This window comes from Chionomys nivalis, chromosome 26 (assembly GCF_950005125.1).
Source record: "Chionomys nivalis chromosome 26, mChiNiv1.1, whole genome shotgun sequence".
NCBI lineage: Eukaryota > Metazoa > Chordata > Mammalia > Rodentia > Cricetidae > Chionomys > Chionomys nivalis.
Window position 1 is genome coordinate 23,078,523 of NC_080111.1, and position 13,915 is coordinate 23,092,437.

The 13,915-nt window shown below is 37.4% G+C and overlaps 1 protein-coding gene across 1 annotated transcript in view; it reads right to left on the minus strand.

The window, feature by feature from the left end:
* The window catches only part of Sema3e (semaphorin 3E), a 228,093-nt gene that overhangs the window by 49,030 nt on the left and 165,148 nt on the right, over positions 1–13,915 (minus strand). The window contains exon 5 of the mRNA XM_057758657.1: positions 576–669. Within this exon, the coding sequence (XP_057614640.1) occupies positions 576–669 (94 nt within the window). The remainder of the gene's footprint in view (positions 1–575; positions 670–13,915) is intronic.

Below are 13,915 nucleotides of genomic sequence, written 5' to 3' on the forward strand. Positions count from 1 at the left end.
AGCATGTTTCTTTATTGTGGCAAGGGAGGCTTTTGAGTAACTCATTTAATTAACCTGAATTAATCTGCAGTATCTATCAGACAATGTGATTTATTGCATTGTTCCTAGGCACGCATTCAGTGCCGGTTTGAGCTGCTCAGCCTCTCTAGCCTATATTCCAGCTTAATAAGAATTTAGATGAGTGCAGATGAGCTGGCTGAGCAGTTAATGGTGCATGCCTCCAAGCCTGGTGACCTGAGTCAGACCTAACATCCACAAGGTGGAGAGACTTGAGGCCTGTGTTTTGTCCTCTGACCTCTGCAAGCTTGCACACACACACACACCTCACTGCTTCAAGTATTTATAGACATTTGCTTTTCATGAAGAGGTATAAGTATTAATGTCGCCTGTAGTTATTTTAGAGTGAAATTACCAAAGAGGGTGTCACTTGAAATTCAGCATCATTTCTCCAGATCGCAGCTGATAGATTCGTCAAGGCAAAGATTATAAAGAAATGCCAAAGAATGTTCTGAGGTTGAAAAATATATTTCCAATCACCATGGCTACCACCTGATGTTTGTGGCAAAGATAATTACCGACTAGAGTAGAGACAAAGGAGGAGCTGGGGTCAAAGGGACATCTGCCCCTTCCTCTCTCAGATCTGTGGGACTCCAAGTGAAACACGGGGTCCTGGAAAGAAAACAGAAAGACACTGTGAAGATGCCAATTGTGATAAAGGTTTAATTGCTCAGATAAAATAACAAGGCTAGGTAACCAACAACCTACATGGTCTCATCAGGACCTCAGGAACAGCACAGTATTTAGTTACCAACTGGGTTTTATACATAACCATGGGGGCTTGGCAGATCCTATTTCAGTGTTTTTAGAGAATATGAGAGATACGAGAAATTAGCAGCTCTTATCAATCAATTATACTGAGATGCATCAGTTAAATAATTCAAAGAAGAAACACTGAAAAAAGTTACGGAAAAAGATTCAGTGATAAAAGCAGAATTGAGGTTTATACCCCTAGTATGCCTTATTAATGTTTAGAATAACTTGGGAAATAATAATAATAATATTTATTATAATAATTTTCACATGTTATTTTTAAATATTCAACACTGACAATTTAAAATGATTAGTTCACAATTACTTCAATGTGAATGAGTGTGTGTGATATCCTATTCACTATTTCAGCCAAAACCTTTAGTATCTGTTTTCATGGCAATAGGTATTAAATAAAAACATTTCCACAAAAATAGTATTATACTATTGGCCTCTATTTCATACATATAAGCACAGAAAATTTCTCTGAATGTTCCTAGAGTTCAAAAATTCTCACTCATTATACATGCATATATATTTACATATGTATAAATGTGTGTATAATGTGTATACACACACATATAGATATATATACACACACATACAGCAAGTCTACAATAAGTAGTTTGGGTACAAGAAAGTCATTTAGGAAACTAACCATAATAACTACTGTGAAAATTTTATATAAATAAAAATAATTGGCAACAGAACATTTTTGATACTGAGGGGTGTTCCGCCAGCTCACGGCCGTGAAGCCACAGCGCCCGGCAGCTGACCCCTCAGAGCTGGGTCTGCTTCTCTTCATTGGAGCATGCTCCACCACCCCACTACCTCCCATGTCCTGTTCTGTACTTTACTTATTCTCTCTGCCTGATAGTCTAAGATGGCTATCCTTACTTTTCCGTTTCAAAACACTTCCAGTAAATTCTGAGTTCCTTTGATTCCTGAGACCATCTGGTCTTGTCTTTGAATGTGAAGCCTTGTAGAAGAGACCAGGTGTGTGACTCCATCACTGAGCTCAACAGTGATGACTTTTTGTTCAGCTGCTGTGCACAACTTAGAAGAAGGTCTGCATGGCAGGAAATCGGGAGAGGGTGCCACAAATTTCTATGGATAGTAATTTTCAGAGGCGTGAGAAAAAATGGCCAATTAAGAAGGAATTGCAGACCTGACAAACTAAGGTTGATGCTCAGAGTTTCATACAAATCTGCAGAGCAAAACCGAGCATCCCTTGCCAGACAAAAACTGTGCAGATGGGGTTTTTGCCTGCCCTTCCACATCACATCACTTGGTGAAGTGTTTGAGAAACTGATGTGGGATTTCCCTCTGTGTGTGTGAACACATTTTATTACCACTGGTTAATAAAAAGCTGCTTTCAGCCAATGGTTCAACAGAATATAGTCAAGCTGAAAGATATATATATATATATATATATATATATATATATATATATATAGAGAGAGAGAGAGAGAGAGAGAGAGAGAGTAGGAGTCAGAGAGAAGCTGTGTGGCCACCACAGGAGACAAACACTGGACATTGGACAGAACCTTACCAGTAGGCCACAACTGTGTGGCGATACACAGATTAATAGAAATGGGTTAATTTAAGATATAAGAGCTCTAGCTAGCAATACATTTAAGTGCTTCAGCAAGTAGTGTTTTAATTAATATAGTTTCTGTGTCATTATTTTGGGTATGGGTGGCCGAGAATAAATGAGCAGTTCCCGAGAACAAGAAACCAAATAACAAAGAGCATATACATTTAAAAGGTCAAAAGGTCATAGAAGACAATAAAAAGAAGTAAATACTGAGATGTTTGCTAAGGCCAGATGTGTTTATACCTTAAAAACTCTGTAGTACCTATTTTCTAATCTAAAGTTGCTAATGACAGATAGTATTAGACTCTGTAACACAAATATTGAAAGTGCAAGTGTACGATGAGCAATGTTGATTTATTCTAAACTCTTTCAGTGAGTTTGAACTTTCAAGTGAGTGAAAGACACAGAAAGTGCAGAGAAATAGTCATCACGAGATTCGTGGAATTGTGGAACAGGAGTTATAGGTAGGAAATGAAGTCAATATTTCCTTAAAAATTCACCAGTTTTCCCTTGTGGAAATCATCACTTAGACTCTTTGAAGCTAACACTGAATTGTGGATTTCAACATCTATCTGAGATAACAAATTCATAAAGATAAATTGGGTCAAAAGAAATGAAATCCCACCAAGAAGCCCGCAACCCTGACATTTTGAAAATTATTTGGTTAATGAACCATCATTCTAAAATGTCAGCCCTGTGTGAGGACATCGGTGTATCGTACACCTCCATCAGAGTCTGTGACGTCAGCCCTGGGTGAGGACATCAGTGCATCATGCACCTCTGTCAGAGTCTGTGACGTCAGCCCTGTGAGGATATATCATGCACCTACGTCAGATTCTGTGATGTCATCCCTGTGTGAGAACATTGGTGCATCATGTACCTGCATTAGAGTCTGAGAAAAAAACATAAACTCACAACATCAAATTCCACACCAAGAACACATGAACATTAACTCTGAGTGTCAGACAACACTCAGGGGAAACAACTGAAAGTTTTCCCCCTTCTGGAGACATTTATTTGATCAGTTGCTAACCCTGGATCAAGAATGTTTATTAAAAATACTAAAGAAATTAAAAGTTTTTATTTGATTTCACCTCCCTAATAAAATCCTACATTCTGGATACCCTAAAAGTTGACACAATTTGTCATTTCAATGTTAAAAATAAGTAGGCTTGCAACTACAACTTCAATTTTGCAGTCTACTAACAAAAGGGTCATTGTTGTTTGTTTGGTGGGACTTTTGCTTGTTTCTTTCTTTGCTGCTCAAAATGTGGGACATATTTTCACAGAATTATAATATGGGTGCTACCAATATTCCTTACGTTAATTATAGTATGTCTTTAAAATAGTAATATATCCACTTTGAACTTTATTCCTGAGCTACTGAATCAGATAAAGTGGTAACAATATCTTCACTAGCTTTTTGTGGTCAGGGCTATTATAATGTGTTTATTAAACACTTAACAGCAAGCTAAGGACGGGGTTTATTAAGATGACCTGAGGTCTGGAGGAAGGATCTGATCACAGGCAACGCCGTCTGAAATTATTATTTCAGTCCCTGATCTGTTAACATCTGAAGTGATATCATCGCAACCTTTCAGCTGCCTGTGACAGATGTATGGGTGGCTGTCAGACAGTTTGCCTGAGCCAGTTATCTACAATCTCAAGTTTTCTGACAGTTTAGAGCAGTTAAAAGCTAAAGCAGGCATATATCAGAAATAAAATTGTCATAAGCAAAGTCAATGATGCTTTAGGTCATAAAACAATTTCTCTGTGTAGTTAAGGCTAAAAAACCTGGAGAGTTTGCCTCTTTTATGGACACACTGAAAATAATTCAATTTTAAACTCACCAGTCTGCTGATAAAACATATAAAGTTACTAATAAATAAAACAAAAGAAAGATAATTTAAGAAAGCTCATCCCATCAGCTCTACTATTAATAGAAAAGCCACAATTTTGTTCCAATTTTATGCTTCTCTCAGACATTTCATTATGTCTTCTGAATTAACACAGTTGCAATCAATTTTCAGAGTATGTCTCATCTCTTCCATATAACCAAGTCACAAATACTGTGACAGGCAAAAAAATAAAAATGTGGTCTCAGAATTCTTGTCTTAATTCCTTGGACTACAGAAGGCATTTTGCACATGGCATCAACAGCAGGATTTTGAGATGCGAAGACTACTCCAATGATCTGGGTGAATCTAATACAATGACATAGACCCTTACCAGGGAGGTTTGATGATGAAAACAGAATTAGCCAATGAAATCCATGATTGGAAAGGTCCACCAGTGCTTACTTTGAAGATGGAAGAATGGGGCAGCACCAAGGGACACTGGTGATCTTTAAAGGCTGCTACTGACAATGAAGTCAAGTCCCCATTGGGTGGTCCTCCTTGATTTTCACCTAGCAAGATTCACTCCAGGTTTTTCACTTAGATAACAATGAGTTCAACAATATGGTGGTTTCTGCCATGAAACTCGTGACTATTTGTTACAGTAGTGTGGAAAAGTAGCCCAGATTCCAAGAGGACAGTGGTGACTACCTGTCCGTTTCTTCCTATATACTCTGTACTCTAAGAATTAGTCTTAATAATTTTCTCTACATCATGCACATTGCAAACTAGAAAAATAAAAAAGAATTCTTATCAAGATCCATGCCACAACCTGGTCTATTCAACCTTTCAAGCATCTCTGCTTCAATCGTACACTAACGTGTATTTTGCCAGAACTATTTCTTACCCACACTTTTCCATTGCTCCTTTCACTTTTATGAGGCCCACAATCTAGCCCGATGGTTCCTACCCTTTCAGTGGTCTGACCTCGAGGCCCAGGAGTCTTCACCCACATCACAGATGCATATATCCACTATTCTGTGCAGTGTTTGCATGCTCTATTGACCTATCTCTGCATCTCTTCTAACAAAATTATCCATAATGTGAAAAGTGTTCTTTGACCCATGCAGTGCTCAAGATTTGGGCACTTTATTTTTGAAAAGAAAACAAAGCATTCCTTTCCCTTCTGCCTCTTTGTCAGTCTCAAGTCTTTTTGCCCAGCAATCTCTTAGCTGTTGGAAAGCTTCTGTGTTATTAAACCTAACCTCATAATGACAGCTGTAGAATATCATGAATGAGTAGTGATACTCAAGACTACAGTGAAAATAGGGAAGTCAAGGAGGAGAAAATAGATCAAGGAATAGAAAAAGTCTCAGGTGGACAGAAGTAAGTTCTGGGATCCTATTCCACAGTAGGGGACTATCGGCAGTGGTGATTCATCAAATAGTTCAGCAAAGCTAGAAGAAAGAATTTTGGATGTTCTCACCACAAAGAAACTATAAGTATTTGATGAAATCTACACCTTTATCCTGATTCATGCACTTCACAGTATATGGGCACATCACAGGAGATTCTTAAATATGTCTAATTTACATTTTACATGCATTAATATTTTAAAGAATCAGAAAATAAATGTATGTGCAATTCGTTTACATTCAGGAGAGCAAAATCAATCTTAATAAAGAATTTAATTACAAAGTTTAAAACAGTGGAGACAAAACTTCACTAACAGAGCTGATTTTGCACAAGCCCATGAAATCAGCAAGCATCTTCTTTCCCTAGGAGTTCCCTTTAAAATCCTTCACGGAACAGGAGACAACCTGAAGTCTTCTGTATGTCTGCTGGCAGTGATAAAACCACACACAATGATACCACTTTTATTGTCATTAAAGTGAATTACACATTTATCTTCTCTATTCCTTGTCACTTCCTTAGCATCCCTGCCTGTTCTCTGGCCTCGCTTGCTTCATTCCTTTCAGGTTTCTCATCCTGCTTTTAACACAGCTTGCTAGATAGTCTACAGAGCCTACTTGCCATTTCTCTGCTCCACTGAGAAACTTTTCCTTCTGAAATGTGAATTTCTTCACATCGGCACCCAGATTGATCTAGTCTGTTGACTTCACATGCACTCCAGAGTGCAACTTGAAGACCTCTGACTGGACTCCCTCTCTTTCTCCTCTAACATTTTCTCTTCTAGTTGTGTGCCAGCTATCCTGAAGGGCTTGCCAGTTTCTCAGCATCTCCTTTTGAGCTCAACAATGTAGTTAGGCTAATAATGCCCATATAATATGGAGAATTCAAACTCCCCTTTGCATCCCAGAAATTCCTATCTGATTCCACTTGACACTCTGAATTCCCCTTTTAAATTCTGCCCATAGCATCCTGATTTTTTTTCTGTATCAGTGGTCCATCTACCCCCAACCTTACATTTATTATCTATCTCTTTCCTTTACCAGCCCCTTGGCTCTCTCACACCCCATCTCTTACTTCCGTCTTCCCTTTTTTTTGCTGAGTTGAAAGCCTTCTTTTAATATTGTGCTGTTTATCGTGACTGCTGAAGACTTGAATACACTTTTCCCAGACGACTGATGTAATGGTAGTTTTTGCATTTTAATTGTTGTTTAGAGCCATAACCTTAAAGTAGAATTCATTTTGGCCTGGTTAAACTCCCGGTGACAGAAAGACAAACTGATACGGCCATCTTAATTCCCTCAGACTCAGTATAGTAATTTCAAAGAATAGTAACAATAACCATAGGCCATAGAGCACTAATATCATGGTGGAAGCATGGAGTTTTCAGATTTTAATTGCTTTGCTGGTATTAGTGAAGCTTACTTCTAAATCAACTACATACAAGAATTTTTAAAATTATATTAATTGCTATTGTTGTAAAGACAATGTTTACATATATAGTGCACAATTTAAAAAAAAACATACTTATAAGCAAGTAATATGATGTTATTTTACAACATGGAATGTAGTCACTAAGAACACCAGAGTACTTGAGTCATGGTGACATTGTCAGTGACCCCTGAGCAATTAGCATCATGGGTTAAGCAGTGTGTAATTCCGGAGTTTAACCATATTGATTGAGGATGTTGGTCACTACTTACACTGGATTTCCACTATCTGTCTTTTAACAGTTGGAAGTCAGACTGAGTAGGCAGTCTCAATTGACAAGTATTACCAGTATTAACATATGGGCTAATTTTGCTTTAATGGGATATGGACAACTTTTTTCAATGGGTCCCCCCACCATTGAAAATAAGCAGGACATCTAGATTAGTAATGTGAGCATATACACCTCAAAAATATTTCTAAATAGAGATAGCAGGTGTTTGCAGGTCAATTTTTCATTTTCAAACGTGCAACAGGCCCTTAGAACCCAGCTAGCTTGAAGGCTGGTTGTTCTCAATAATTGTACGTTATTACATGGGTAAGTGAAATACTGACTAAATAAAATGGTTCCAGCTAATAATTAATGTCTTCAATTAATACTATTGCGTCCCCAGAGTGCCACTTGGACATTCTCAAGAAATGTGGGAGGAAAAAGCTGAAATATCATGAATACAGGAAAAAGCAGATAATCATTTCCAGTTCTTGCTGATTTGGAGGGAAAGCAGTGGGAAATCAGAAGTTCCTTACATCCCTACAACTTTGATTCAGTATTGTGGTTATAAAAGTTGTAACCTACCCTTTACAGTGGGTATTTAATAGTGTGAACCACAAGTGACAGACTGGCTGTCAATCTACTGTTTGCTTTGTCCCTTTGCCATGAAATTGGAACACTAACAAATATTTGAAATCTTTTCCAAGAATAAGGAAGCAAATAGAAGATAAAAAGACATGAAATTATACATAAATGTTTTGGCTTTAAAGTTAATAGTTTTGCCTATTGATTCCTTTCTTTAATATTTTCTCTAGAGCTGATTTTTGACATTTGTATAGCACTTTAAAATGTAGGAAGTACTTTTGTACACATTATCTTTTTCCTTCCTCAAAGTAAGTGATAAATCCAGACAGCATTATTTGGAAACAGCGTTACAGTTCCCCAGGAAACAGAACCAAGTGAGGGAGGCTCTGTCATTACTCGGCAGCGTCTTCTAATTCTGTATCTATTCTCGTTTCAGTGCTACTTACTACTGTCATCGTAAACAAGATGGTGTGTATGTTTGTGATGCTGAACATAGCTGGGTATCTTTTAGGAGGTAGTTAATGCATAATTGAAGTTAGAAATGTATATTATGCTTTTTCTCAATGAATATAATATTTATCTCATTATTTGTTAGATGCAGGCTCAAATCTAATTCAATATTTTGAGTAGATGCAGGCTCAAATGTTTATATTTAATTGAATATTTTGAGAAGAGTCTAGAAAGCACCACTAAAATATTTTAAAGGCATTCACCATATACATACGTGTGGGAAGTCCTTCAGTCTGTGTGTTGCTTCTATTGGTTAATGAATAAATCTGTTTCATCCAGTAGCTTAACAGAATAGAGCTAGGTGAGAAAACTAAACTGAATATTGGTAGAAAGAAGGCAGAGTTAGTGAGTTGACATGTAGCCCCGCTGGAGACAGATGAGCTTGGACCTGGCCAGTAAGCACATGGTGATACTCCGATTAATAGAAATGAGGTAACCAGATATAGCTAGCTAGAAATACACTTAAGTGATTGGTCAAGCAGCATTGCAAAGAATGTAGTTTCTATGAGATTATTTTCCTATCTGGGTAGCCAGGAACGAACAAGAAGTCTCCGCCAATGAATTGGTGCACCAATGTGGGGCTGACTACATCCACATAAAACCTGAGAAAGTTTGGAAAGGAATCCTAGACACAAAAGAACAGAGTTAAGCATGGCTTTTTGGTAGCAGGATTTTCTCAGGTAGGCTCTGTTTGCTAGAAGCAAACAGAAGCATGATTCCTTTAACAGATGTCTTCCTGATTCACTGGCAGCAAAAAAACAAACAAACTAAAAAAAGCATTTTCAAAACGGTGACTTCCTGGGCCTTGCTGCCAGGATGAACTCTGGTTCTTGCTTAATGCCAACATATACCTGCTGTGTGCTTGAAAATGGGGCTACGAACATGGCTTCCACTGAACATACCTCTGCCATGTTGGACTGGGCAGAGCCAAAAGGCAAAGCATCCTCAGACCTAGTAATGCGGTTTAGCATTTTAAGAAGGGCTCCTGGACAGAAAAGGATTTCAAATGCACAATAGGACAGATTCAGACATAAAAGGTCTCTAAACATGGCACAATGTGTTTTTAAAAAGTAAGTAAGCTTGGGAGAGAGAAGAAAAAGAATAAAGAGACAGTAAATGTCATATAAAAAGCACAGACAGTCATAGATTAAAGAAATAAAGATAATAAAATAAATATTAAACTTGTAAAAAAATTAATAGAGTAAGAAAATAAGCTGTGTAAAGATGGAACATACACAGAGAATCTGGATTATGTATATTATTGTGCTTTCTTTGAATTTTTTTGACAATTAAGGAGCTAAGTACAGAGAGACATTTCATTGTATGGGCAGCTAAGCTAAACCAACATATATTTTAAAGTTATCTTGGCTTCAAAATTTGGGTCTAAGGATCTGTTGTTTTTGAAAAGAGGTTCTTCTTTTGTTTCAACAAAGGATGAGTACTTGTGGATTGCTTCCAGACTAATGTGGTTTGATGGACCAAGACCCTCCAAAAGGTTGCTGTGAACACCCCCCAAAATTACTTTGCCCCAAAAAAGCAAGAAGCAGTTTGGAAAGAATTCCATGCAAATTCCCTAATTGATTGTTTATAAAGGGTTGTTTACATTTAAAGGGGGAATATACTAAAGATATGAATACTTTGCATTGGTATGAATCTTGGTCTATTGATACAAATTTTAGGTCAATTTTTTATATGTATATTTTTGCTCTTTATTAAGGTATTGGTTTGTGCAGCTCATTTAAAAATGTAATGCATAACTAAGAAATATGGTTAATAAATAATCATCTATAATGGTCAAGCTTGTAGTCATGTTAGGATTTCTAGATGTACAGAGATGTATTTTAGATGGACAGGCATTCTTCAAACCTTTTAAAGACTACAGAATATGGCATTTAAAAAGAATTTTGAACTTTTCATGACAATGAGACACATCTACTGAAGGCATCATCAAACTATTTCAAGAGGAAGATGGGCATTGAAGAGGTTCCTTATGGAGTTTTTTTTTTTTTTTTTTTTTAAGCTATTTGGGCAAAAAAAAAAAAGCCCTTGCCTGGACCATTTGATGTTATGCTCTATGAAATGGACATGCAGGACCCACAGAAAAATGATGGCTGAACTTGCTTAAAGGTGAGATGGTCTTTGACTTCCTGCTTCATGAAAGAGCCTGCTAGACATTCTGCAGGACACAGAAGAAACTGATGGACTTTGCCATTACAAGGCAAAACAAATCTTCAGATTTCCTGTTTCATGGAAAAGTCTACTGGATATTATGGGCCAGTAAGCTGAAGATGGATGCTCCAACAATTCAGAAGATCTTTGGGTCATTGGGCAGGCAGTAAGATGTCTCTGTCAATTCTGGAGTTTTGGAAGTTTCTTACAATGCACTTCCTATTTACTTAGGTAATATTATATCCTTCTGGGGTCTCTGATAGAGATAAAGGTAGATAGTTATAACTATATTTTTCATTAGTTATGATAAAGCATAAAATAGATATAAATGTTGTAACTGTAATTTTTCTTGATACATGTTTTATTATATATAATTTTACTACATTAAAGTTAGAACCTTCCCTCTTATTTGAGCAGAAAACGTGTGGGAAGTCCCTCTGTATATGTGTTGCTTTTATTGGTTAATGAATAAACCTTCTTCAGCCAGCAGCTTAGCAGAATAGAGTTAGGGGGGAAAACTAAAGTGAATGCTGGGAGAAAGAAGGTGCAGTCAGTGAGATGTCATGTAGTCACCTCCAGGGACAGATGCCTGCACTACAGCTTGCTGAAACTTTGGGGATAGGCCACAACCTCCTGGCGATACACAGATTATTGGAGAAAGGTTAGTTAGGATATAAGAGTTAGCCAGAAATACGCTTATGCTATTGGACAAATAAGTATTGCTATTAATATAATTTTGGTATGATTATTTTGGTTCTGGATGGCTGGAAACAAACAAGCGGCCTCTGCCAAAATACATATAATACATCTAAATAACATTAATGATTTTAAACAAATATTCACTTAAATCTAGTGTCTGTCGAGAAATTTAACCTTAGGATGGAAGTTGAGTTCTTTCTTTGAGTCCATGTTGATTCCTCCTGACTCTCCCAACCAGTCAGCACAGGATTAGCATATCCCAATTAACTGACAGATTTTTTGATATTATTTCCAGTTTTTATATCATAATTTCCTGTTGGAAACAAAATTCTCCTCTCCCTATCTCTATTTACCCATAAGAAATCCGTATTTTAAAAGGACTTTCTTGTTACCCTGCAGTGCTTTCCTGTGCAACTTTCTGCAGCATCCACGCTCCTTTCCCTGTAACTACTACTGCGGCTGCATGGCTGCTCTAAGGGATGCATTACCACATCTGCTTACTATGGTCCAAATATGCTATCAACATTGATTTCAGGAAGGCATGCTGGTCCTTTTGAGCTGTGTCAAGGAACAGTGGCGATTTAAACACATAAGGACAAAAAATTTATTGGCACAAGGATGTGTATATAAAGGAAAACCATACTCAGTGAGCTTGTCATAAATACTGACGTCATAAGTCTGCTGTGGAAGGGAATAATATATTCTTTGTGTATCAAGAAACCTGTCTTATCCCAAGTAAGTAATTAAAAACCAAATCACAGTGATTATTGGATAATGATAGAGACTATGATTATTGCTTTAAAAGGACATCAAAACTCAAGAAATATGTATTTAGAGAGGTTGCTTAAACTAATATACTCATAAAGGGAACTGATTTTCTCACTGTTTCCTGAGAAGAGACAGCTGGGCCACATCTGTCCGACTTTGACTTTAGCCCTTACCTCGGGTTTACTATCTCAAATGCTTTCTATCAACATTCTTACAAGCCCCTAAGCTTTCTTCAGCATATGCAAAATATTATAGTCCTTAAAATGTTTCCCTGCTTGTTTTTTAAGGACCATGGGCTCAGACATAGCTCTCGACTGCAGCATGGACTGCACACAACTATGACCTCTCTGTGGCGACCCAGACCACGGACATCCACATAAACCTGGGGTTCAACAGAAAATAATCAATTCTTCATGCCAGACATGCTGTCCTTGCTCAGAACTATGGTGACTGTGTGACTGGGCAGCGTGTTCGGAACAGCCTGTAAGAGCTCCAGGCTGCTGCCCAGCACCCTGTCAGCCTTACTCAGCAACATCTTCCCCTTCCCCTGCAGCCATCTCTCACGCCTGTCACCACCAACTCGCCTTTAGTTCTCTCTCTGCACCACACACTAACTTCTCCATTCCTCTATCCTTCCTTCCATCCATTGCACATTTGTTCATTGTAGTGGTATTGGAAACTGCACTTTGCCACACAGTGTTTTTTTTTTTTTTTTTACCCAAACAGAATTACATGCAAATAATTATTGCAAAGAGTCTTTGGTCTGCTTGAAGCTTTCTGGTTTCTGAAGCGCCATAGTTAATGGACCATTGCTGAGACTCATCTCAACAGTGCAGCTCAGAGTCAGGGTGGTGTTGTGGCTGGGCAGAGTAGGGGTCAGCAGACACCACCATCTTCAGTTTTCCCATTTTGCCGGTATAGTTCTTTTTTTAAATTTATTTTTATTTTTTATTTTTTGCCGGTATAATTCTTAACTGCAGTCTAAATACTTATCATTATATGCACAGATAAGGCTAACTCGTTCCCCTCATCAAAGAAGCTTCTGGTTAAAACAGAAGAAAGGTGGGCATTACAGAAATGCACAATGTGAAAGATACAAAAATCAATTGCATCATTTATTACAACACAATTCCTACACCTATACATCACAGCAGATGTCGGGGGGAAATCTCACCGGAGTCCACAGCTGGATGAAGAGCAACAGACAACCTACAAGTGCTGAGGGCGAATTAGCCTTTCCTGAGGAGGAGTCCCCTAAATGATTACACAATACCAAGGATTAACCTGAAACAGTACACATACAGGCCGCACTAATTTAATAATTACACTTACGTATTTATTATAATTATAATAATTAAAGAAAAGTCTGAGAATTTGTTAGAGGCAAAGCAAAAGGAGGATGAGAGGGAATGGGAAAAATGAGAAAGAAGGGGAAATGATACAATGTTATTTTAATTAAGAAAAAATAAATTTTGAAAAGTTATAATTGAATATTTAATATTGAGATTAAGAAGATAAATACATTTTTAATTACTTGAAACACCAGCAAAGTTTTCTTTTGATTTTATTATCAGTATGACCCTGATTCATTTATCTTATTATCATCTGTGTCTGATTCTGGAAAACCACTAACTAATGGGTAAAAAATTCATCACATATAGCTAACCAGTCCATAGGGACTTTTGACCTGCAGCTGACACAAAAACACCATTACACAATAAGACTCCTGGGTAGCTTATCCGTATTCTCTTAAACAGATTACTCAGTATCTCAATAAATGCAACAACAGAAATAAACCAACTTTGATTAAAACTGGCATCATGGTTCAACTGTCAT